At 43.0% G+C, this 26,990-nt stretch overlaps 1 protein-coding gene across 1 annotated transcript in view; it reads right to left on the minus strand.

Annotated features, from left to right (window-relative positions):
• The window catches only part of LOC126100769 (dehydrogenase/reductase SDR family member 11-like), a 96,173-nt gene that overhangs the window by 42,050 nt on the left and 27,133 nt on the right, over positions 1 to 26,990 (minus strand). The window contains exon 3 of the mRNA XM_049911389.1: positions 1,379 to 1,508. Within this exon, the coding sequence (XP_049767346.1) occupies positions 1,379 to 1,508 (130 nt within the window). The remainder of the gene's footprint in view (positions 1 to 1,378; positions 1,509 to 26,990) is intronic.

Below are 26,990 nucleotides of genomic sequence, written 5' to 3' on the forward strand. Positions count from 1 at the left end.
CAGCGATGACCTCTTGAGAAGCTCCGACGTCTTCTTCATTATTCTTGAAGTTGGGTCCTTTGGCAGTTTTCGATATGTCTCTTCCTCCAGCATCAACCGAATCTTCGCCTTGTAGTCTGCTCGTTGCATAATGACGGCCGCTCTGCCCTTGTCAGCTGCCGGAGCTACGGGGTGTGGATCGTTGCGGAGTTCACGAAGACCATTACTCTCAGCTCTTGTAATGTTCGAAGTCGGCGGCTTGGATTTAGAAAGAATGCGACTCGTTTCTCGGCGAATTTCTTCTGCAGTTTCACTGGGCTTCTTGTGAACTGCTTGTTCCACCCTACTTATTACGTCTGCAAAAAGGATACTCTGCGGCGATGGTGTATAATGAAGTCCCTTCTTGAGAGCCGACATGGCACCCGCGTCGATGTTTCTTGTCTTCATGTTGATAACGGCCCGTTCTGTTGTTTTCCGCTCTGCTCCATACTGTTGCTGTGAAAGGCTTTCTGCCTTTCTGTGGTTGTCCTCTGTGATGACATTTGTTGTGCTACTGTGGCTGCATCAATCCATTCCCAATCCAAAGCCGAGAGTGACTCCGACAACCGCAAGTGGACGGCCATTAGCACGCGTCCGTTTGTATCCAACTGATTTCTAGTATAATGTATCCTCTCTCGGATCAGGGCGAAACTGGCACGACGAAATATTCTCTTGGCAGCAGCTGTGTTAATATGGTGGCTCACGTAGGCAAAACATGGAATAGTCTTCTCTTCACAGCAGCGTAATAGAAAGGCTAGAGAACTTAATAAATTAGCCTCCTTAACACGCAGCTTCCGCAGGCGTCTGATGCTGCGCCACGTTCCCTCCCCCTATGTAACATATGAGTAGATAGTTTCACGGCGTTATGTACTAATGAAGGTGGATTTTAAACCATTTGACACTTTTGGAAGCCAGAGAAACCTTCATTAGTGATGGTTTAGGTTTGTTAGAAATCGCCGGCCGGAGTGGCCGTGCGGTTCTAGGCGCTACAGTCCGGAATCGTGAGCCTGCTACGGCCGCAGGTTCGAACCCTGCCTCGGGCATGGATGTGTGTGATGTCCTTAGGTTAGTTAGGTTCAATTAGTTTTAAGTTCTAGGCGACTGATGACTTCAGAAGTTAAGTTTGAAACATTTGTTAGAAATCGGACCTTTTTTCCCGAATACCCTCGTCCATAATGAACTGTTGGTCCACTTGGAAACGTAGGTGTAAGATCAACCCAATTTAGCAGCACCCTTAATAAGATTAGTGGTTCAGAGAACGCCTTAGTTGCACGGTGATCTGCACTGGCGATGTCACGCACCACGCTATCATCTGGCGAACCGCAGGACAATGGGATGGTGCGACCCCACAGCAACTTACCCGTTGATGTGGATGACGAACCCGTCGTCGACACCCCTTCTGATCATGTCCTGGATGGCCTCCCTGGTGCAGATGCTCAGACCCAGCACGTTGACGTCCAGCATGCGCCTCCATGACTCTGTCGGTGCAGCTGCGAACACAGAGTGGCCTTAGATTAACAACGTACACTACTAGCTATTAAAATTGCTCCACCACGAAGATGACGTGCTACAGACGCGAAATTTAACCGACAGGAAGAAGATGGTGTGATATGCAAATGATTAGCTTTTCAAAGCATTCACACAAGGTCGGCGCCGGTGGCGACACCTACAATGTGCTGACTTGAGGAAAGTTCCCAACCGATTTCTCATACACAAACAGCAGTTGACCGGCGTTGCCTGGTGAAACGTTGTTGTGATGCCTCGTGTAAGAAGGAGAAATGTGTATCATCACGTTTCCGACTTTGATAAAGGTTGGATTGTAGCCTATCGCGATTGCGGTTTATCGTATCACGACTTTGCTGCTCGCGTTGGTCGAGATCCAATGACTGTTAGCAGAATATGGAATCGGTGGGTTCAGGAGAGTCATACGGAACGCCGAGCTGGATACGAACTACCTCGTATCACTAGCGCTCGAGATGACAGGCATCTTATCGCTTGGCTGTAAAGGATCATGCTGCCACGTCTCTATCCCTGAGTCAACAGATGGGGACGTTTGCAAGACAACAACCTTCTACACGAACAGTTCGACGACGTTTGCAGCAGCATGGACTATCAGCTCGGAGACCGTGGCTGCGGTTACCCTTGACGCTGCATTACGGACAGGAGCGCCTGCGATGGTGTACTCAACGACGAACCTGGGTGCACGAGTGGCAAAACGTCATTTTTTTCGGATGAATCCAGGTTCTGTTTACAGCATCATGACGGTCGCATCCGTGTTTGGCGACATCGCGGTGGACGCACATTAGAAGCGTTTATTCGTCATCGCCATACTGGCGTATCACCCGACGTGATGGTATCGGGTGCCACTGGTTACATGTCTCGGTCACCTCTTGTTCGCATTGACGGCACTTTGAACAGTGGACGTTACATTTCAGATGTGTTACGACCCGTGGCTCTACCCTTCATCCGATCCCTGCGAAACCCTACATTTCAGTAGGATAATGCACGACCGCATGTTGCAGGTCCTGTACGGGCCTTTCTGGATAAAGAACATGTTCGATTGCTGCCCTGGCCACCACATTCTCCAGATCTCTCACCAATTGAAAACGTCTGGTCAATGGTGGCCGAGCACGCCGTCCAAGCTCTGTTTGACTCAATGCCCAGGTGTATCAAGGCCGTTATTACGTCCATAGGTGGTTGTTCTGGGTACCGATTTCTCAGGATCTATACACCCAAATTGCGTGAAAATGTAATCACATGTCAGTTCTAGTATAATATATCTGTCCAATGAATACCCGTTTATCATCTGCATTTCTCGTTGGTGTAGCAATTTTAATGGCCAGTAGTGTGCATGGCGGGTGGACAGAAAATTTGAGTTACCGCCACAAAAAGTAAATATACGTAATTCAGTTTCCGTTTGGCTTCCGGTGCACGTTTGTAGTGCTGGCACACACAAAAATCCCGCCGGCCTCTCTGACCGAGCGGTTCTAGGCGCTATAGTCTGGAACTGCGCGACCGCTACGGTCGCAGGTTAGAATCCTGCCTCTGACATGGATTTGTGTGATGTCCTTAGGTTAGTTAGGTTTAAGTAGTTCTAAGTTCTAGGGGACTGATGACCTCAGATGTTAAGTCCAATAGTGCTCAGAGTCATTTGAACCATTTGAACTAAAATCCCAGCGCCACAGTAGCGTATCATCTCACTGTAGCATTTAATACAAAGTCATCTAGCCCGTTGATGAAATATCGAACTGTGATTCACTGCAGAAAGTGTGTAGCTGTGTCAGACCAAGGCACATGACTTCTCTGACCGCCTGGATTCGCCTGATAGGAGAACATGTGCGGGTAGAAGAAGAAGGAGGTTGTTACATCCCACTTCTCACGAAAATGACCAGGTGCGGGGAAAGGGATGGAGGTTGCTGCATCAGGCTGAGGGACGACAATGTACAGGAAGTCGAGCGGTCAGTACTTGTGAGTGGGGGTCCAGAACTGCCGTTAAATGACAGAACAGGAAATTAAGTCAAATAAAGAGCGTATATTTCGGTGTAAGGGATACAAGGGGCGCGTCCAGGGAAGAATTTACCAGTCTGGGAAGTCGGATAACTAAAGTCGGTGCACAGTGGGAGAGACGGCGCTTCATATTTAGGTCTGTTAGTGGCCATGCCATGGGGCGCAGAACCAGAGGCTCTGCCTCCCGTGAAAATCGTCTGTTCTACTGGAGGTCTACATCTCAAAAGAACGGAGCAACTGTGTTCCGCTCTGCAGAACCCTCCAGAATCCACACGCGTGACCTGCCTCGCACCCATGCTATTGGATAAAACCGATGGCGTGAACTCGCTAGAAATTTAAGCAGAAGACTGCAGCCGTCTCGTGGCAGCAGCTTTAACCGGACAGAACTACCTCGGTTCTGAAAGACAAGCATCTTTGGTAACTCAGGCGCAGCCTAAGTTACTCTAGGAGAAAACTTGTAAAGATTTGACTGAGCCTTTGCAATAACCTTTTTAAATCAGTTCCCTAAAATATTCCTTGACTAGCTGTCACCCTGTGCATACGGATGCAAACTTTCTGGTAATACAAAAGACGGAAAATGGAAGTAAGACGGAGTCGAAGGTGAAGCAGGTTGTAACGGAACAGCGTTGCTTTTACATAGTTTACTGTCGAAGTCTCACCTGACTGATTAATGATTATGTAAACTGTCCGCCCCGGTAGCTGAGTGATGCCGGCACGGTAGCTCAGCGTGTTCGGTCAGAGGGTTAGCTGCCCTCTGTAATAAAAATCTGAGTTAACCGATCAACGACGAACTTCAACGGGTGTCTTACGACGTCCGCCCCGAGCAGATGCAACGAACGATAGCGAACAAAATGAGATTAAAAAAAAAGTGGTCAGCACGACAGAATGTCATTCTTAAGGGCCCAGGTTCGATTCCCGGGTGGGTCGGAGATTTTTCTCCGCTCAGGGACTGGGTGTTGTGTTGCCCTAATCATCATCATTTCATCCCCATCGACGCGCAAATCGCCAAAGTGGCGTCAAATCGAAAAACTTGCACCTGGCGAACAGGCTCCCGGACGGGAGCCCCTAGTCACACGACATTTATTTATTTATGATTATTTTATAGCGAGGGGAGTGATCAAAACATTGTAAAAGTGTAGGGGGATTATGAAATGCACATTTATTTGATTGTTGTACCATCAGAAATACAAAAACAAAGCAATGTGTAAAGTCTGAGCTCTTTGTTATATTTTATCATTACGAAAAGCAAATAAATTCTCTCAAAGAAATGAGGAAGCCATTAAAGCTGAAGACAGCCAAGCTTTTCCCCTTGTCGTTCCGTTTCGTGAACGCTATTTCTACGAAAGAAAATGTTCAGCAGGCAGACCGAGTGGATAGCGCCGAGCTAGGGTTGGCAGGTAGACCTTGTCGTTTTCTGTTTTGCGAAAACCTTTTACGTCTAACGAAGTGTACTGCATACAGACTGAACTGCGATGAGTGGAGAGCCAGCAGTGCTAGAGTGAGGTCACGTTACTGGTGCGCTCTGCATGCCATTAAATATTTGTGCTAACACTGGCACAAATTATGGAAGAAGTCGATAATTAGACTGCCTGTTGTCTCTCGCAAATTGTAGCAGTGGATCTAAGACTTTCCCAGCCTAAAATACAGTGTTGCAAGAATTACACTATATTACTTCGAGAATGCGTATCAAACGTAGACACTGTGTCGCCTTTGGTCTATCAAGTTAATAAGAGACGTGAAGATCCTGCAGAGGTACTTTTAGCAATGTATCCTAAACTTCACTACTTCTGACAAGACAAGCCATAGACAATTATTTCATTATTCGTGTACAGGAAAGCCAGACTCAATTTAAATGAAATTGTGTTGGAAATGGTTTTGGTTAAATGTATTGACAGTTAATTACAAAAGTGTTAACATCTCATCTCAAGCACAATCTAGTATATTGTTTAAAATCTATGTTAAAATTAATATTTACTGTGTGAAACAGAAACGACAGTAAATGTAGTATTGGTGCGGTTTATTAAAATAGGGAAGTGTCGCCACTCAATTTTGAAGGGGTGCTTTGTTACAGAACCTGCTTAAATATCACTTTTATTTTTTAGATTCAGATTAACGTAATTCAATCTAATGACACTTAATAAGCCATGTGCGGCTCGTGTTTGTACCATTATTACTTGACATCTTGTTTTGGTGTTACTCCCTTCTCGTTTCCTATTCGATTTACTGGCGTCACAAAATTGCTGGCTTGCCTGCCCGTGAGTGGCAGCAGCAGCGCTTATCGATGAGAGCACTGTCGTACTATCTTTGGAACGACCGCTAGTATTTCTGGGTCGCCGTGTGTCAGGAGTTCAGTGGGAACGGAGCAGCAGTGAGGTCCGGACAGCCAGGACTAGCCCGACCATTGCTGGCACACATGACTTCAGTGGGGACGACCTTGGTTGGTCATTCGGTCGGTTGTCTCAACGGACGACGTGTATTTGGTCGCCGGCCTCTTCCGTGTACTCTGTGTGTGTCGACTTGTAATTCCTCCTAGTTGTTCCACAGTGACTGGTTTTAGTATTGTTCAAGTTGTTTGTGGGAATGTTTCGCGGAACCATGTGTGGCTTTTGTGGTATGACTGAGTAGCTATTTTAATGCTGTCTGCATGCTGCATGGAGACGGTCGATTGGGACACAGCAGCGAGGAAGTCTCTGCGGTGCGAGGTCATGCCGGGACCGCTGGCAGCGTGCACGCGCAGTTTGATTGTGAGGCTGTAGCTGCGAGAGGTACGAAGTTCGTTGTCCACCAAACCTGGACACTGAAGTTGAGTAATCAGTTAACCTGTTATGAAACCTGAACTGCTGTGACATCTCTTCATTCATTGCTGGTTGTTGCTTTCCGGGCCGTTCTGGCTAGCAGCAATGGATGGTGTGCTGGAGTCGGTGAAATTTTGCAGCCATCTTTCTGTATGGTCTTTAACGGTTAAATTGTTTATGACTTATCAGTGAAGTGCACCAGCGGTATTTTCTGCCTTACGGCAATTAACGCCCCAGTTACCTGCCCTGGTCGTTAGCGTAGTTTTCCGGCAGTGTGTGTTTCCTCACCGTGTTGATGGTGTCTGGCACGGCGTGTAGTTCGACAGCCTTTTAGTTGTTTGTTCATATTTTTCTTCTTAAGAGTGGTTATTGAGCCTTGGCTGTTTTTAGACGCCAATTTTAAAGACGTAGTGCGGCTGGTATCTTCGGCCTCGGCTGATATTTTCCGTTGTCGTACCGTTGGTCGTGAGGAAGGGAATTGATTAGGTTGTTGGTCAGTCCTTCAGCCGTCCCTGGGTCGGGTTGCCATCCGATTATTTAACCTTACCCTTGGCTGCCTGTCTCACCTCACCTTACGTTAGAGTCGCCTCCTCAGGCCGACCTTTTGAACACTTGTGATCACCACTGTTCTGTTGGTTTTAGATTGTGATTTTTATTTTAGTCTGATGTACTGTGAGAGGCCTTCAGCCGTCTATTTATTTAGTTTGTTTTAATGTTACAATAAGGCCTTCAGCCGACTTAAATTAAAATTTGAAGACTGATTTATTTAAAAACTTAATTTTGAAAATTTGTCTAGCTGAAATTCTTGTTATCCAGGCCCTAAGCCCTGAGTTGTTCAGTGTCCAGTGTGTGGCCTTCAGCCGAGCTTTTACGTGATATATTTTTAAGATAAGGCCTTCAGCCACATGTATTCTTCAAAGGAATTTTTATAACTTCTGTTCAGGCCTTCAGCCGTACTTTTTTTTGCGTAATTTTGGGCCTTCAGCCCAGGAGGTATTGCAAGTTTTCTTAACTAGGCCTTCAGCCATATTGTTTTAACTTGATCCTTTTAAGGCAATGTGTAATTAAGTGGTTCTTAGGAAAATAAAAGTTTGTGTGTTTTGTGCAACTAACAGTAACTGATTACGGCCCCCCTAACAACCATAACCTGATCCACTCTATCCTGTGAAACCAGATTTCACTACCTTCATTTTGTCTTTGCAAAGTTCGTAAAGTTGAGGAGGAATTCGTTTAAGGTTTTACTAGTTTCATTCTGGTGCAAAAATGGCTCTGAGCACTATGGGACTTAACTTCTGTGGTCATCAGTCCCCTAGAACTAACCTAAGGACACCACACACATCCATGCCCAAGGCAGGATTCGAACCTGCGACCGTAGCGGTCGCGCGGTTCTGAACTGAAGCGCCTAGAACCGATTGGCCACTCCTTCCGGCCCATTCTGGTGCAAAAAAGCTATAATTACGTTTGTGGAATTATGATGATGAGAGATGACATGCTTTTTGCATGCTTTTTCTAGCCTATCCCCTCTCATTTCTGCCAACTTCATCGTCATTTTTGTCATGCCTCTACGGGAGAAAGCCGTCCAGTGAAGGCAGAGGCGGGCTGACTCTCGAGCGGCCTTGCCCATGAGCCCAGAGTTCCATTCCAGCCCGTTGTACCCTCTGTGAAGCGACTGGGAAGGCGACGGCCCGGCGACGGTCTAGACGCTTTGCGATAGTCTGGCGTTTCAGCTTAACTTGGCCGATTCCACCAGCGAGTAATGTATCCCGAACTTACGAAAGCTGGCACTGGACGACCCGCTGCGTGCAACTCTCTGATACAGGCAGTTCGATGAACTTTTGGTCTCGGTTTGTAGGGTGGGCCGGACTACTTTCCTGGGCCACCATAGAGGTAAGAAATCGACTGGGCAGTTCACAATCACAATGAGGCTCTGTGACGTCAGAGAGCTTCGTCCTGAAAATGGCGGGACAAGACCCCATTGGATATGTCTCTCGGCAGTTCAGTGGCGCTCTTCACTGCTCCTTCAATCTTACGACTGGTGCATGTTCTCGCGACCGCCGTCGATTGGGAACCTTCGACAGTCGTAGGGGTCGCGGATGGTACGACTAGGAGAGTGTGAGCGCTGTGCGCATTAGGAATCTAGCCCTGATGCCGTTCGGAAGCAAGATTTCCTGTTGGCGTTCTTCTCTGTCTCTCCTGCTGGAAACACTTTATCTTGAGCTAGCAAGTGTACTGACTCGATCACCTGAACAGAAGAAATTCGTGTCGAGTTTTTCTTTGCGGACGGAGTATATTAGCAGCGTCGGTGGTGCGTTTTCTAAGCCGGCTGCATTGCGCATCACTCGTTTCCGCGTGGCCAGTTCAACTATGTAGGTCTATGACAGTGGAACGTTGCTAAGTTTGAGAAATAATTTATACATGTACTCCACTTTCAAGAAATTTTTATTTGATTTAAAACTGTAACTTTTATATAATGTTTTTGAAGTTTTAAATTATTCAAAACATTTCAAACCCTTTCGGAGCCGCCAGGCTTCTTAATCCTCTTTCAAATAATTTTGTCTAAAGAATTTGCACTGAACAATTAGAACATCTGTAATGTCCTTTCTTAACACCTTTTGTTTTCTTTTATTTAAAAAAAAAGCTGTATTTGGCAACTAAATTTTGCCACAAGAAAAACCATAAGTTCCAAATTAAGAAAAAATTTTATTGAAGGAAATTACTGTATATACGAAGACAGTAACTTGTTCACGAAAGAACAGTTACTGTTCCCTGGAATAAATTATAACTAACTGACAACCTCAGCTGCCGACTGGTGTTGTTGATACACCGCGATGTGGACAGCTGAAAATGTGTGCCCTCACCGGGACTCGAACCCGGGATCTCCTGCTTACATGACAGACACTCTATCCTTCTGAGCCACTGAAGACACAGATCAATAGCGCGACTGCAGGGACTTATCCCTTGCACGCTTCCCGTGAGACTCACATTCCCAACTGTCCACAATTCTACATATGTATTGTACCTTACAGACATTTTACCACCCACTCATTACTCGCGCACACTTTGGCGATTCCCGTAAGAGTTTGGGCAACCTGTGCGCATTCACACAGACGAAGGTCAATGGCTGGGTAGCCTTTAACTATACAGGGTGTTACAGAAACGTACGGCCAAACTTTCAGGAAACAATCCTCACACACAAAGAAAGAAAATATGTTATGTGGACATGTGTCCGGAAACGCTTACTTTCCATGTTAGAGCTCATTTGATTACTTCTGTTCAAATCACATTAATCATGGAATGGAAACACACAGCAACAGAACTTACCAGCGTGACTTCAAACACTTCGTTACAGGAAATGTTCAAAATGTCCTCCGTTAGCGAGGATACATGCATCCACCCTCCGTCGCATGGAATCCCTGACGCGCTGATGTAGCCCTGGAGAATGGCGTATTGTATCACAGCCGTCCACAATACGAGCACGAAGAATCTCTACATTTGGTACCGGGGTTTCAAATACCCCCATAAATGAAAGTTAAGAGGGTAGACCAGGAGAGCGTGGAGGCCATGGATTTGGTCCGCCTCTACCAATCCATCTGTCACCGAATCTGTTGTTGAGAAGCGTACGAACACTTCGACTGAAATGTGCAGGAGCTCCATCGTGCATGAACCACATGTTGTGTCGTACTTGTAAAGGCACATGTTCTAGCAGCACAGGTAGAGTATCCCGTATGAAATCTTGATAACGTGGTCCATTGAGCGTAGATGGAAAAGAATATGGGGCCCAATCAAGACATCACCAACAATGCCTGCCCAAACGTTCACAGAAAATCTGTGTTGATGACGTTATTGCACAATTGCGTGCGGATTCTCGTCAGCCCACACATGTTGATTGTGAAAATTTACAATTTGATCACGTTGGAATGAAGCCTCATCCGTAAAGAGAACATTTGCTCTGAAATGAGGATTGACACATTGTTGGATGAACCATTCGCAGAAGTGTACCCGTGGAGGCCAATCAGCTGCTGATAATGCCTTCACACGCTGTACATGGTACGGAAACAACTGGTTCTCCCGTAGCACTCTCCATACAGTGACGTGGTCAACGTTACCTTGTACAGCAGCAACTTCTCTCACGCTGACATTAGGGTTATCGTCAAATGCACAAAGAATTGCCTCGTCCATTGCAGGTGTCATCGTCGTTCTAGGTCTTCCCCAGTCGTGAGTCATAGGCTGGAATGTTCCGTGCTCCCTAAGTCGCCGATCAATTGCTTCGAACGTCTTCCTGTCGGGACACCTCCGTTCTGGAAAACTGTCTCGATACAAACGTACCGCGCCACGGCTATTGTCCCGTGCTAATCCATACAACAAATGGGCATCTGCCAACCCCGCATTTGTAAACATTGCATTGACTGCAAAACCACGTTCGTGATGAACACTAACCTGTTGATGCTACGTACTGATGTGCTTGATGCTAGTACTGCAGAGCAATGAGTCTCATGTCAGCACAAGCACCGAAGTCAACATTAACTTTCTTCAGTTGGGCCAACTGGCGGTGAATCGAGGAAGTACAGTACATACTGACGAAACTAAAATGAGCTCAAACATGGAAATTAAGCGTTTCCGACACACATGTCCACATAACATCTTTCCTTTATTTGTGCGTGAGGAATGTTTCCTGAAAGTTTGGCCGTACCTTTTTGTAACACCCTGTATATACGAAGAAAGTAACTTGTTCTCGAAATTACTGTCATTTGTCTTAAATTGAAATCTATGTTCTTAAACGTTACGCTTGTTGCTTTGCAAGATTTTTCTGGATTTTTTTACTTTGTTTATTATTTGAACAATTATTAAGTTGTATTATCATTGTATCTCTGTGCTATTACCAGTGTTGGTTGTTTCGTTACCTGGTAAATAAAGTTCGTTGTTGAGAATCCTCTATGGAATGGGTCCTTTCACTCCGCACAGCCTTGAGACCTGCTATCAAGATATCGCTAAGGACACTAATTACTTCATAATTTAATTTCATTATTGCTTGTATGCAAGTATTTGTAACTATCATGTACAGTGTCACTTCACTAATTGTTTCCATTTGTATTTATCCTTGCGCTTTAGTTATCATGATATTTAGAAAGGGGGGCGGGAGGGAACGGTTGAGTGCGTAATCAAGCCACACGTAGAACTTTAGAATGATAGTGTCCACAAAACACTTCTTAGTCCAGGCAGCCCGCAGTATCATCATCTGTTCTAAGTTGAATGAATACTATTACTTTCAAAATTCGTCCCTTCAGGTCTTGGCGACCCGTATTAGCAAATAGAATCATTAATTTTCAGGAAAAACACTCTCAAGGTGAGTTAGTACTGGTTGCGTGTACTTTGGTGAATGTCATCATTTGTAGTATCCATGTCTATATTTTATTCAAAGTAATATTCATGACAGCATTTTAAGTGGAATGTGACTGAACTTTGACCCTATTCTTGTAACACTAATGGAAAGGACTTCATCGTTAATAAAATAGCAAATAATTATTGTCAACAAAACAATTTAATGTTGTTGTTGTTGTTGTGGTCTTCAGTCATACCCCTCGATTCTTATATCTGCCATCTGCTTTCTGTACAAATTGTAAATAGCCTTTCACTCCCTGTATTTTACCCCTGCCACCTTCAGAATTTGCAAGAGAGTATTCCAGTAAACATTGTCAAAAGCTTTCTCTAAGTCTACAAATGCTAGAAACGTAGGTTAGCCTTTCCTTAATCTTTCTTCTAAGATAAGTCGTAGGGCCAGTATTGCCTCACGTGTTCCAATATTTCTACGGAATCCAAACTGATCTTCCCCGAGGTCGGCTTCGACCAGTTTTTCCATTCGTCTGTAAAGAATTCGCGTTAGTATTTTGCAGACATGACTTATTAAACTAATAGTTCGGTAATTTTCACATCTGTCAACACCTGCTTTCTTTGGGATTCGAATGATTATATTCTTCTTCAAGTCTGAGGGTATTTCACCTGTCTCATACATCTTGCTCACTAGATGGTAGAGTTTTGTCAGGACTGGCCCTCCCAAGGCTGTCAGTAGTTCTAATGGAATGTTGTCTACTCTGGGGGCCTTGTTTCGACTCAGGTCTTTCAGTGCTCTGTCAAACTCTTCACGCAGTATCATATCTCCCATTTCATCTTCATCTACATCCTCTTCCATTTCCATAACACTGTCCTCAAGTACACTGTCCTTATATAAACCCTTTATATACACCTTCCACCCTTCTGATTTCCCTTCTTTGCTTACAACTGGGTTTCCATCAAAGCTCTTGATATCCATGCAAGTGGTTCTCCTTTCTCCAAAGGTCTCTTTAATTTTCCTATAGGCAGCATCTATCTTACCCCTAGTGAGATAAGCCTCTACATGCTTACATTTGTCCTCTAGCCATACCTGCTTAGCCATTTTGCACTTCCTGTCGATATCATTTTTGAGACGTTTGTATTCCCTTTTGTCTGCTTCATTTACTGCATTTTTATATATTCTCCTTTCATCAATTAAATCCAATATTTCTTCTGTTACCCAAGGGTTTCTACTAGCCCTCGCCTTTTTACCTATTAGATCCTCTGCTACCTTCACTATTTCATCCCTCAAAGCTACCCATTCTTCTTCTACTGTATTTCTTTCCCCCATTCCTGCCATTTGTTCGCTTACGCTCTCCCTGAAACTCTGTACAACCTCAGGTTTAGTCAGTTTATACAGGTCCCATCTCCTTATATTCCCACCTTTTTGCAGTTTCTTCAGTTTTAATCTACAGTTCATAATCAATAGATTGTGGTCAGAGTCCACATCTGCCCCTGGAACACTGGACTCGCATTCGGGAGGACGACGGTTCAATCCCGTCTCCGGCCATCCTGATTTAGGTTTTCCGTGATTTCCCTAAATCGCTTCAGGCAAATGCCGGGAGAGTTCCTGTGAAAGGGCACGGCCGATTTCCTTCCCCATCCTTTCCTCACCGGAGCTTGCGCTCCGTCTCTAATGACCTCGTTGTCGACGGGACGTTAAACACTAATCTCCTCCTCTCCTCCTCCTCTGCCCCTGGAAATGTCTTACAATTATAACCTGGTTCCTAAATCTCTGTCTTACCATTATATAATCTATCTGAAATCTGTCAGTATCTCCAGGCTTCTTCCATGTGTACAACCTTCTTTATGAGTCTTGAACCAAGTGTTAGCTATGATTAAGTTGCGCTCTGTGCAAAATTCTACCAGGCGGCTTCCTCTTTCATTTCTTAGCCCCAATCCATATTCACCTACTACGTTTCCTTCTCTCCCTTTTCCTACTACCAAATTCCAGTCACCCATGAATATTAAATTTTCGTCTCCCTTCACTATCTGAATAATATCTTTCATTTCATCATACATTTATTCAATTTTTTCGTCATCTGCAGAGCTAGTTGGCATATAAACGTTTATCTATCTTGGGCACAATAATGCGTTCACTATGCTGTTTGTAGTAGCTTACCCGCATTCCTATTTTTTTTATTCATTATTAAACCTACTCCTGCATTACTCCTATTTGACTTTGTTTTTATAACCCTGTATTCGCCTCACCAAAAGTCTTGTTCCTCCTGCCACTGAACTTCACTAATTCCCACTATATCTAACTTCAACTAATCCATTTCCCTTTTTAAATTTTCTAACCTAACTGCCCGATTAAGGGTTCTGACATTCCACGCTCCGATCCTTAGAACGCCAGTTTTCTTTCTCCTGATAACAATGTCCTCCTGAGTAGTCCCCGCCCGGAGATCCGAATGGGGGACTATTTTAACTCCGGAATATTTTACCCAAGCGGACGCCATCATCATTTAATCATACAGTAAAGCTGTATTCTCTCGGGAAAAATTACGTCTGTAGTTTCCCCTTGCTTTCAGCCGTTCGCAGTTTCAGCACAGCAACGCCATTTTGGTTAGTGTTACAATGCCACATCAGTCAATCATGTAGACTGTTGCCCCTGCAACTACTGAAAAGGCTGCTGCCCCTCTTCAGGAACCACGCGTTTGTCTGTCCTCTCAATAGATACCCCTCCGTTGTGGTTACACCTACGGTACGGCTATCTGTATAGTTGAGGCACGCAAGCCTCCCCACCAACGGCATAGTCCATGGTAAGTGGGAGGGGGAACAATTCAATACTTTGTAAAAAATTATATCTCAGACAATACCCATGTAAAAAGATAATGACAATCTCAATGTTTTCTTATCCATGATTTTATAGAAAAATCCTTCTTCTTGTTGAACTGTTGTACTTATAGGATGTTATTAATGCCTCGTAACACAGAGGTCTGTAAAAAGCTGTATTATGTTACTAACCGATACTTGAAAATAGAGTTTATGTGTTACTGAAATGAATCTTCTTTGTTCGGAGTTTTATTTCATTGTAATTCTCGTCCTATATAAATGTTAAGTTTTGTGCTCACTTACTAAAGAGCGCTGTCATTAGGGCTATTGATCTGCAGCAGTTTATTAGTAAACGGTGAATATTAAGTCTTTTAACATTGAGAAATATTTCCAAATGTTAATGCATATAGTGAAGGCTCGAAAATATTAAATATATATATTACTTATTAGGAGTAAAACGTAGCCTGAAGCAGAATCGATAAGTCATTGTCTTATGTTAGATGCTATCTTAGTGAAATATTGTAGCGGCAGTTTTAAATTGATTTTCTATACAGACATAAATGTTGTTGGTCATTACTGCGATAATAATTGTGTATTGGTGGCCGATGACCTACTCTGAGGTAATAAATTCCAGTTAGACTGTGAATACATAGAACTTCTATGAATTCAAACAGCATGTTACGTGATATAAATTCTTAACTGCTGATGTATGAAGCCTGGTAATTTCGCAACAACTTTTATGAAATATTTTGACAGGAAAATACAGTAGCGTTGTGCACGTTAGGTAATGTGTGACAAAAATGTGCATTTTGCTTGAAGAAAAATGTTGCCATCTTGAATAACAAAAGCGTTAGAATAAATGAACGATCTCCAACTAACAAAGAGTCTTTTAAACAACACCACTGAAATTACTAAAAATCATTACTCTTGTTTAGTTCAGATTACTTATCATACATTTAGCTTGTTTGCTGACTATATATGATTACCTTTGTAAATGAACTTAGTGACATTTACACTGCTTGACAGACAACGTAGTTGCACGTTCCCAGGTGGAGATTTACTTTATTAAAATAACGTTCATTAGCCAGGAAAAGTAGTGATTAAATAAAACCTCATGTCACATTAATAATAAGTAACTAGTTTTATTGTAATCTTGTTGAAATTGTACAACACAACACATGCAATTACACCACAATCCACACAGTGTGCTTCAGTGAGAAACATTATATATCATAACAAAAATTACAGGTTATAGTGATGTGAAATGTATACTTTTGTGTCTGGGTATGACGACCCATTATTGTGGGCGCAAAATGCTCCAAAGGAGGTTGTTGTTGTTGCTGTTGTTGTTGTTGCTGTTGTTGTTGTTGTGGTCTTCAGTCCTGAGACTGGTTTGATGCAGCTCTCCATGCTCCTCCATCCTGTGCAAGCTTCTTCATCTCCCAGTACCTACTGCAACCTACATCCTTCTGAATCTGTTTAGTGTATTCATCTCTTGGTCTCCCTCTACGATTTTTACCCTCCACGCTGCCCTCCAATACTAACTTGGTGATCCTTTGATTACTCAGAACATGACCTGCAAACCGATCCCTTCTTCTAGTCAAGTCGTGCCACAAATTTCTTTTCTCCCCAATTCTAATCAATACCTCCTCATTAGTTATGTGATCTACCCATCTAATCTTCAGCATTCTTCTGTAGCACCACGTTCCGAAAGCTTCTATTCTCTCCTTGTCCAAACTATTTATCGTCCATGTTTCACTTCCATACATGGCTACACTCCATACAAATACTTTCAGAAACGACTTCCTGACACTTAAATCTATACTCGATGTTAACAAATTTATCTTCTTCAGAAACGCTTTCCTTGCCACTGCCAGTCTACATTTTATATCCTCTCTACTTCGACCATCATCAGTTATTTTGCTCCCCAAATAGCAAAACTCATTTACTATTTTAAGTGTCTCATTTCCTAATCTAATTCCCTCAGCATCACCTGACGTAATGCGACAACATTCCATTATCCTCGTTTTGCTTTTGTTGATGTTCATCCTATATCCTCCTTTCAGGAGACTGTCCATTCCGTTCAACTGCTCTTCCTTTTTGCAGTTTCTTTAGTTTTAATCTACAGTTCATTACCAATAGATTGTGGTCAGTGTCCACATCTGCCCCTGGAAATGTCTTACAATTTAAAACCTGGTTCCTGAATCTGTGTCTTACCATTATGTAATCTATCTGAAACCTTCCAGTATCTCCAAGCTTCTTCCATGTATACAACCTTCTTTCATAATTCTTGAACCAAGTGTTAGCTATGATTAAGTCATACTCTGTGCAAAATTCTACCATACGGCTTCCTCTTTCGTTTCTTACCCCCATTTCATATTCACCTACTACGTTTCCTTCTCTTCGTTTTCCTACTATCGAATTCCAGTCACCCATGACTATTAAATTTTCGTCACCCATGACTATTAAATTTTCGTCTCCCTTCACTATTCGAATAATTTCTTTTATCTCATCATACATTTCTTCACTTTCTTCGTCATCTGCAGAGCTAGTTGGCATATAAACTTGTACTACTGTAGTAGGCGTGGGCTTCGTGTCTATCTTGGCCACAATAATGCGTTCACTATGCTGTTTGTAGTAGCTTACCTGCACTCCTATTTTTTATTCATTATTAGACCTACTCCTGCATTACCCCTATTTTATTTTGTATTTATAACCCTGTATTCACCTGACCAAAAGTCTTGGCTCAAATGGCTCTGAGCACTATGGGACTTAACATCTGAAGTCATCAGTCCCCTAGAAAGAACTACTTAAACCTAACTAACCTAAGGATATCACACACATTCATGCCCGAAGCAGGATTCGAACCTGCAACAGTAGCAGTCGCGCGGTTCCGGATTGAGGCGCCTAGAACCGCTTGGCCACCATGGTCGGCTCAAAAGTCTTGTTCCTCCTGTCACCGAACTTCACTAATTCCCACTACATCTAACTTTAACCTATCCATTTCCTTTTTTAAATTTTCTAACCCACCTGCATGATTAAGGGATCCGACATTCCACTCTCCGATCGGTAGAACGCCAGTTTTCTTTCTCCTGACAACAACGTCCTCCTGAGTAGTGCCCGCCCGGAAATCCTAACGGTGGACTATTCTACCTCCGGAATATTTTACCCAAGAGGACGTCATCATCATTTAATCATACAGTAAAGCTGCATTCTCTCGGGAAAAATTACGGCTGTAGTGTCCCCTTGCTTTCAGCCGTTCGCAGTACCAGCACAGCATGGCCGTTTTGATTAGTGTTTCAAGGCCAGATCAATCATTCAGACTGTTGCCCTTGCAACTACTGAAAAGGCTGCTGCCCCTCTTCAGGAACCACACGTTTGTCTGGCCCTCTCAACAGATACCTCTCCGTTGTGGTTGCACCTACGGTACGGCTATCTGTATCGATGAGGCACGCAAGCCTCACCACCATCGGCAAGGTCCATGGATCATGGGGTGGGGAGGGGGGCAGAGGAGGCACGATAGCCTAATTAATACTCAGAAAAATAAAACCATGCTCAAAACAGTGTTAATTTCATTACTTTAATTTGCAAGTCCAAAGATAAACGCTACGGAAGGCAGACAAAGTTGAACAAAGTCATGCAACTTAACAGGTTCGACCAGACCCTCGTAAAAGAAGACGGTAAGCAAGATTACTAGATACGTACAGTTTGTCTACAAAAGAGATTGCTTACAAATCACCCGTGCGACCCAGCGCAGAATATTGTCCAAGTGAGTGGGATCCCAACCAAATAGCACCAACGTATACAAAGAGGGGCAACGTGCTTAGTCACGCGTTTGTTTGATTAATGGAAGAACTTTACAGAGATGCTGAAGTAACTGAACAAGAGAATGCTTGAAGACAGACGCAAACAAGCACCGTCGAAAGGCATTCGTCGTGTGAGGTGCCGTCATGACGGGGAGCCAAGGCCGAAAATTCTCCTCACTTCCCAAAATTCAAAATATATGAAGTCCAAACCAATACACTAACAAAATAGCAATGACACTAAATGGGAGATAAAGAAAGAAATGAGAAAGTGCATCTAAAAGTCCACTCAGTAGCCAAAATAACAGTTGACTTAAGAAATCAATAACTTCTGAACGCCTTAAGGATTTATAAGAACCACATGTCCACAAATAGAGCCTAAACAGCATTATCGAAACACATTTTGAACTATGAGTCGGAAAGTTAATTAGAGAATTAAAAAAGTTTTTTAATGGAAAATAAATTACGAATTAGTAAATATACCGGCAGTATAAGACAGCAGACTATAGCAGCTATATGTAGTTGTGTAAATTCCATTATGTTTCATAATAAGTAATAGCATATGGGGATAAGGTAACTACACTTCTGGCCATTAAAATTGCTACACCAAGAAGAAATGCAGATGATAAACGGGTATTCATTGGACAAATATATTTTACTAGAACTGACATGTGATTACATTTTCATGCAATTTGGGTGCATAGATCCTGAGAAATCAGTACCCAGAACAACCACCTCTGGCCATTCAAATGGTTCAAATGGTTCAAACGGCTCTGAGTAGCAATGCAGTTATTACGGCCAGAGGGGGCCGGGCGGAGTGGCCGAGCAGTTCTAGACGCTACAGTCTGGAACCGCGCGACTGCTACGGTCGCAGGTTCGAATCCTGCCTCGGGCATGGATGTGTGTGTTGTCCTTAGGTTACTTAGGTTTAAGTAGTTCTAAGTTCTAGGAGACTGATGATCTCTGAAGTAAAGTCCCATAGTGCTCAGAGCCAGATACTATGACCGTGTTCGCGTACGCCTAATAAATTTGATTTTCTACATGGCTTTCGTCTCCGAAGAAATTCGACCGGTTAGTAGGAAGAAGTGTACAACACGCTGTTCTAATGAACAGCCTATTCTACACCTGGACTTTCTACTTATTTGTATTTTGTTCAATACCTATAAGAGTGTCATCACTCAAATGAAATACGAAACGAATAGGGGTACCATCTGACTCAAAGAGTCCTCAACAAATATAACTGAAATAACAGAGACACTAATTATTGCGATCGCGAGCCAAATTTGACACTGTCTGTCCAATATCTCGTCAGTAATGAGGATAACAATGAAAATGTAACTGTTTCGCTGTTTTTTTGACAACACATTACGAAATAATAATGGATAAAGAAAGCAGTCTCAAATCGTTAATACTTATATATGTTAACTTGAAAAAGGTATTTAAAGTCGCTGTCAAAAAGTCAATAATTTACTAGATATAGCTCTTTTTTTTACGACAATAATCTTCGTAACCTTAGATTAATGTTTGGGTTGGTTGGTTGGTTGGTTGTTTTGCGGAAGGAGACCAGACAGCGAGGTCATCGGTCTCATCGGATTAGGGAAGGACGGGGGGAGGAAGTCGGCCGTGCCCTTTGAAAGGAACCATCCCGGCATTTGCCTGGAGCGATTTAGGGAAATCGCGGAAAACTTAAATCAGGATGGCCGGAAGCGGGATTGAACCGTCGTCCTCCCGAATGCGAGATTAACGTTTAGTTACATCCACTAGTTTCCTCGATATGGCAAGCAAGCTACGTACTGTTAGGAGAATCTAATTACCGTGAACATTTACTGGATAAAATGAGCAACTGTTGGCTTTCAGCAGATTAACAAAGCCGAAATACGAACCATGCCAGTACACAACAGCATTATTACAATAGATACAGATACGAAATGTGTGAACGTAATTTATTCTTTTAATGGATCTGAAATTGCCAAAATTCCTTTAGTTTTAATTTACTTCACTTCTTTCACTCAATTAGCAAGCATGACTTTGCCTGTAAATATTATTGAGCACCAGTGTTAACTTACTGAGGCTTCATTTCAATTACTTTCAGCCGTCCTTTAGCAAACAAACAAAACTGGAAGTATCAGCAGGAGGAATTTTAACCAATGACTCTTCTCCAGCATAAGTACGGGAAAGCTCCCTTTCTAGCCAATGACGTTGGCCTGCCAATGATAGCCACAAGAGATTTAGCCAATAGCTCCTTCTTCGGAATTAGGGCGGCAATACCTCTCTTACTATCCAAGAACGATGGCCCAAGAATGCTACCTACAAGAATTTTACCCAGCGATGCCACTTCTCCAGCACAAGCGCGGAAAAACGCACCTTTATACGAGAAAGTGACAGGGTTCTTTGACAGTGCTCAATCTACAGTGGACACTACATGATCCTGAAGAAGAGGGGTAGAAACGCCGATCGTACAAAAGAAATATGACGCGACATAACAGCCAGAGGAGATTACCATCAGTGAAAACGGCCATGAAATCCTGCAGACTTACATAAAACCGGCAATGATAGTCTTTTATTACGTTTCTTCTAACTATTTAAACAACGATATGCGGGTGTTGAATAAGTGGAAAGGAATGGGGCCCTAAGTAAATGATAAAGGCCTAGGATAGTGACCAGGTCAGGTGTAGTGTCAAGATCAGATACCTATAGTTTTTACGTACAGTACTTATTACTGAAATAAAATTCACTGGAATGTCACTGGGTAGTGCCCCACAAAGCTTTCGACAAGGACTAAAATAAAACAACCGTACAGTTCGTTGCAGATATTAAGCCGTCGTTTTCGCAGTCGTCTAAATGATCCCATTACGCCATGTAATACAGCGGGCACATCTTGATTCGCAATGACCAATTACAGGGCAGGATCTCTACGTTACTGAGCCTCTTACATCTGCCCACACTCGGCATGCTCTTGCTGTCTCGTTAATAACAACTGCCCCTCATATAGACCCGACAGTTGAAGTCACTTTATATGTTCACTCTGACGCCTCACAACCAAGTAAGTCTCTTGCGCGCTCTGCTTTGACGTCACACTCGCGCCGGAGACAGCACTTCTACAAAAGTCTTTAATTTCTGCCAACGACATTGTTTTTCCTACGTTCCCTAAGGGAATTAACTCACAATAAATATGTCATAACACAAAATGATTTATACAGATTACGGAACGTATTAATTTCTAATTAATACGTAGGATCTAAAGATTTACGGAATAAAACAAGGACATCATATTACAGTAAACATAATAGGCAAAAATTTTAGGTAGCGCATGTATGTTGTTGTTGTTGTTGTTGTTGTTGTGGTCTTCAGTCCATCCCCGGCGATCGCAACACCAGATAGGAAGCCAGCAGCAGCAGCAACAGCGGCAGCAGATGTCAACTTATGCGCTGATGGTGCCACCGCTCCCGTAGGAACGTAAACACTATGACAAATATCTCCGCCTCTTCCGTGCATCGACAGTTCGCTTTCATTCACCGCTAAGATTATATTCGCTGTCGCGTTTGAAGTTCTTCTCGCACATTCTTAATTCTATAGCAACTTTAACAACAGAATCCCAATAAGTAGGAGCCTGGGGCAAAACTTTTGTTTCGGCAAACGGCATGTTGTGTTTATTTGTAAGGCTGATCTCAGCAACTGCAGATTTCTCCAGTTCTCGATTTCTAATATGCGGTTGATGTTCTGTACAGTGCTCTGAAACGGTAGGGATGGACTGACCGATGTAAATGCTTCCACAATGAAAGGCGAAGTTGTAAATCCGAAAGATCCCGAGGGCGAGAATGTCCTTAACAGGTCGTAACATCTATTTGTCTTCTTAGGAGGTCGTAAAATAGGACTTCCATCTCGTTTTCCCTCGATTCTGCCTATTTTTCTGGGAGTAGCGCTGCAATATGGAAGGAATGTATCTTTGGCTCGTCTACATAACTACATATACACTTCGCTAGCCACCAAGCGGTGTGTGGCGGAGGGCTTAATTCGCGCCAAAGTCATATTTGACCCCCTCTGTTCCACTCGCGGATCGAGCGAGAGAAAAACGACTGTCTGAACGCCTCAATACGAGCTCTAATTTCCCTTATCTATGAATGGTGATCATTGCGCGACTTGAAAGTTGATGGTAGTAATATACGCTCTACATCCTCGGCGAAGATCGGATTTCGGAATTTAGTGAGCAGCCCCTTCCGTTTAGCGCGTTGTCTATCTGCAAGTGTGTCTCACTTCAAACTTTCTATGAGATTTGTAATCTTATCGCGATGGCTAAATATACCAGTCACGAATCTTGCCGCTCTTCTTTGGACCTTCTCAATCTCTTGAATCAGACCCAACGGGTAAGGGTCCCATACAGACGAACAATACTCTAAGACTGGACGAACTAACGTATTGTAAACAATTTCCTTTGTTGAAGTACTGCATCGCTTCAGGATTCTACCAATAAACCGCAGTCTAGAGTTCGCCTTGCCCGTTAATTGTGTAATCCGATAATTCCATTTGAGATCATTTCGAATAGTCACAACCAGATACTTGACAGCTGTTACCGCTTCCAAAGACCGGGCATTTATTTTGTACATTAACGGGGCTTTTCGCCTTGTCATACATAATAGGTTACACTTACTAATATTGAGAGATAACTGTCAGTCATTACACCACGCATTTATTTTCTGCAAATCCTCACTGATTTGCTCACAACTTTCGTGTGATACTACTTTTCTTTTATTGGAGCACGCTGACCTCACATTACGTGAACCATAGCCGTTTTTTGTGAACACGTGCGCTAATTTTGAAATCCAAGTGGTCCTCGTCTCGTCAGAAATGGTGTTTGCTCTGTGTGTCAGTCTATTTAAAACTGCCCTCTTCTGCGCTGGGCGGTGAAAACTCTGGGCGCTAAGATACAAATCACATTGCGTCAGCTTGATGTAAACTGAGTGGTCGACACGTCCATCTCACTTTACTTGTACCAAAACATCTAAAAATGGCAGCCTTTTTCTTCTTTCTCCATAGTAAACTGGATGTTTGTGTGCATACTGTTCATATGTTCGAGGAAGTGCTCAAGACTTCTAGGCCGTGTGGCCAGATCACAAAAGTGTCGCCAATCTATCGATAAAATGAAGATGGACAAAGGGTGCCAACTTTAATGCACGTTCATCAAAACGTCTCGTAAAAAGTTCATCACGGCTGGACATAATGGGAAACTCAAAGACACTCTGTTGGTCATTTCATGGACGCCATACAAGACCGCCATAGAAGTCATCATCGTAACACGCCGGAATAACTTTATCATTTCAGGAGGAAAATGTTCTGGCTGCAGTTTCAATATGTCCTCCACAGGAACATTGGCAAATACGGAGACAACATCCAAGCTAACTAAATTATTTTTTGGGCCAAAGCTAATCTTTTTCATGTTGCATTGAAAAGTTGAGAGTTTCTAATGTAACGTCCAGCAGCTGCCAAGTATCAGTCATTAATTTAGTTAAATATTTGGCCAGCCGTTAGGTAGGAGAACATATACCTCTAATAATTGGCTTCACCGGAATACTTTCCTTATGGATTTTAGGTAATCTGTACAGCCTGGGAGGTCTAGGAGCTCGTGTTTTAAGATTTTGATGACATCCTGTGGTAGACTAGAATTCTTCAGGAACTACACCGTTTTTCTGCTGTTTGACAGAGTTGGGTCCCATTTCAGGCACCTGTGCCTGTGCCTGCTATTCCAACAACGATGCCACTGTGCTGTGATATTTAGTAGTATTTTAAAGAACGCGGAATTTCCCTTGTCAGCCGGAAGCATCACAAGATCTTTACGCAATGCACGGTGCACTCTCGCTCTACTCTGCTGGTGTCAGATTTGGCCGGCTTGGCTGAGGCTAAAATGCGACTGGTGGTAATTCTTACCTCGTCGGCGGCGTGAGAAATGTCGCACCACCTGTTCCATTATGCAGTGTTACATCCAGCAAAATAGTCCTGAGAAGACGAGGTAGAGGACCTGTTCTCCGACCTTCTAAGAAGATAAGTGGGACGCTACGCCATTTTAAGCAAAGCCTCAGCCTCAGGATCCCTGGGTTTTACAGCATCTCTTGTGAGTGCGAAAGCAATTACGTCGAAGTTGTCTAAAAAAGCCACAAGTCGCACTTTGTATTTTTATTGACCAGTTTCGCTCTTCAAATGAACATTATCAGAACGCACACTATAAAAGGTACAAATTGAGACAAAACGGAAAACTCAACAATGACATTAGTAAAGTACATACGCTACTTCCAGTATGGTGACCGAAGTTTAAAGTTGGCTGTACTGTAGTACTAACACTTACATTTGGAACACGTTTACAGTACAGTAGTTAATGATGACATTGACAGCACCAAAGATGAAACTGACTGTAGAACAGTAATTGTAACATCCATGGTGTAGTCTATCCAAAGATAATTTACAACTACAGAAAACGAAAATTACATTAATCGCCTTGTCTTTAGAGATCTCAAATCTGTACGTATCTGCCTAGCTTTAAAAAATATGAGTACATGTGTAAAAATTAAAATATCTTTCAAAGTACACTAGAAAATACAAATGTAAAAATGTCTATACAAAAATGCATTTAAAACTACCGTTATCAAAAGTATTTCTGTTAGGATGATACGGCAGGTATTATATTTTCGTTGCTTATCCATGTAGATTAAATTCGCTTTGTTCGTTTAATAAATTTGGAGTCTTTTTCTTTTCTTCTACTAAAACTTCTAATTCTTCCAAAACATTTAACAGTGGACCTTCATCTGCAGATTAAGTACTACAGTAGAGCCAAATTAATCTTTAGAGCTGTCAGCCAACTTTAAAGGAAATCTTTGATGCTGTCGGCCAATTTTAAACGTAAGTCACCATACTGAAAGAAGGAAAGGTTTTTTAGGTAACGTCCGTGTTAAGTTGTTTGTATTGTCTCAATTTTTATCTTTTCCAGTGTATATTCTGATAATGCTCTTGTTCATTTGAAGAGCGAAACCGGTCAATAAAAAATACAAAGTGCGACTTGTGGTTGTTTTCGAAAACTTAGTTTTAACAATAGCTCCCCCTGCAGGCAATGCCTGCTCTTCGTAAATTCGACCAATTACATCGGTCAGTCCATCTGTATCGTTTCCAACCGCTGTGCAGAACATCAGCGGCATATTAAAAATCGAGAACTGGAGAAATCTGCAGTTGCTGAGCACAGCGCAGACGTTGACACCATCTGCGACAGTATTACGTAATTTCCGACCGGTCATAAGCCGTCTATAGGCTGTATAAGATCACCAAGACAGTAGTTTTGTCGGTCAGTTGCCTCTGACGAAGAAGGTGGAGGTAATGTAATAAAATGGAACACCTACAGCCGTCCTTACAATATTATTTATTGTATGGCTACCAGTTCTACATCTAAATCTACATCCATACTCCGCTAGCCACCTGACGGTGTGTGGCGGAGGGTACCTTGAGTACCTCTATCGGTTCTCCCTTCTATTCCAGTCTCGTATTGTTCGTGGAAAGAAGGATTGTCGGTATGCTTCTGTGTGGGCTCTAATCTCTCTGATTTTATCCTCATGGTCTCTTCGCGAGATATACGTAGGAGGGAGCAATATACTGCTTGACTCTTCGGTGAAGATATGTTCTCGAAACTTTAACAAAAGCCCGTACCGAGCTACTGAGCGTCTCTCCTGCAGTCTTCCACTGGAGTTTGTCTATCATCTCCGTAACGCTTTCGCGATTACTAAATGATCCTGTAACGAAGCGCGCTGCTCTCCGTTGGATCCTCTCTATTTCCTCCATCAAGCCCATCTTGTACGGATCCCACACTGCTGAGCAGTATTCAAACAGTGGGCGAACAAGCGTACTGTAACCTACTTCTTTTGTTTTCGGATTGCATTTCCCTAGGATTCTTCCAATGAATCTGTCTGGCATCTGCTTTACCGACGATCAACTTTATATGGTCATTCCTTTTTAAATCACTCCTAATGCGCACTCCCAGATAATTTATGGGATTAATTGCTTCCAGTTGCTGACCTGCTATTTTGTAGCTAAATGATAAGGTATCTATCTTTCTATGTACTCGAAGCACATTGCACTTGTCTACGTTGAGATTCAATTGCCATTCCCTGCACCATGCGTCAATTCGCTGCAGATCCTCCTGCATTTCAGTACAATTTTCCATTGTTACGACCTCTCGATATACAACAGCATCATCCGCAAAAACCCTCAGTGAACTTCCGATGTCATCCATAAGGTCATTTATGTATATTGTGAATAGCAACGGTCCTACGACACTCCCCTGCGGCACACCTGAAAGCACTCTTACTTCTGAAGACTTCTCTCCATTGAGAATGACATGCTGCGTTCTGTTATCTAGGAACTCTTCAATCCAATCACACAATTGGTCTGATAGTCCATATGCTCTTACTTTCTTCATTAAACGACTGTGGGGAACTGTATCGAACGCCTTGCGGAAGTCAAGAAACACGGCATCTACCTGGGAACCCGTGTCTGTGGCCCTCTGAGTCTCGTGGACGAATAGCGCGAGCTGGGTTTCACACGACCGTCTTTTTCGAAACCCATGCTGATTCCTACAGAGTAGATTTCTAGTCTCCAGAAAAGTCATTATACTCGAACATTATACGTGTTCCAAAATTCTACAACTGATCGACGTTAGAGATATAGGTCTATAGTTCTGCACATCTGTTCG

Source organism: Schistocerca cancellata, chromosome 9, assembly GCF_023864275.1.
Source record: "Schistocerca cancellata isolate TAMUIC-IGC-003103 chromosome 9, iqSchCanc2.1, whole genome shotgun sequence".
Lineage (NCBI taxonomy): Eukaryota > Metazoa > Arthropoda > Insecta > Orthoptera > Acrididae > Schistocerca > Schistocerca cancellata.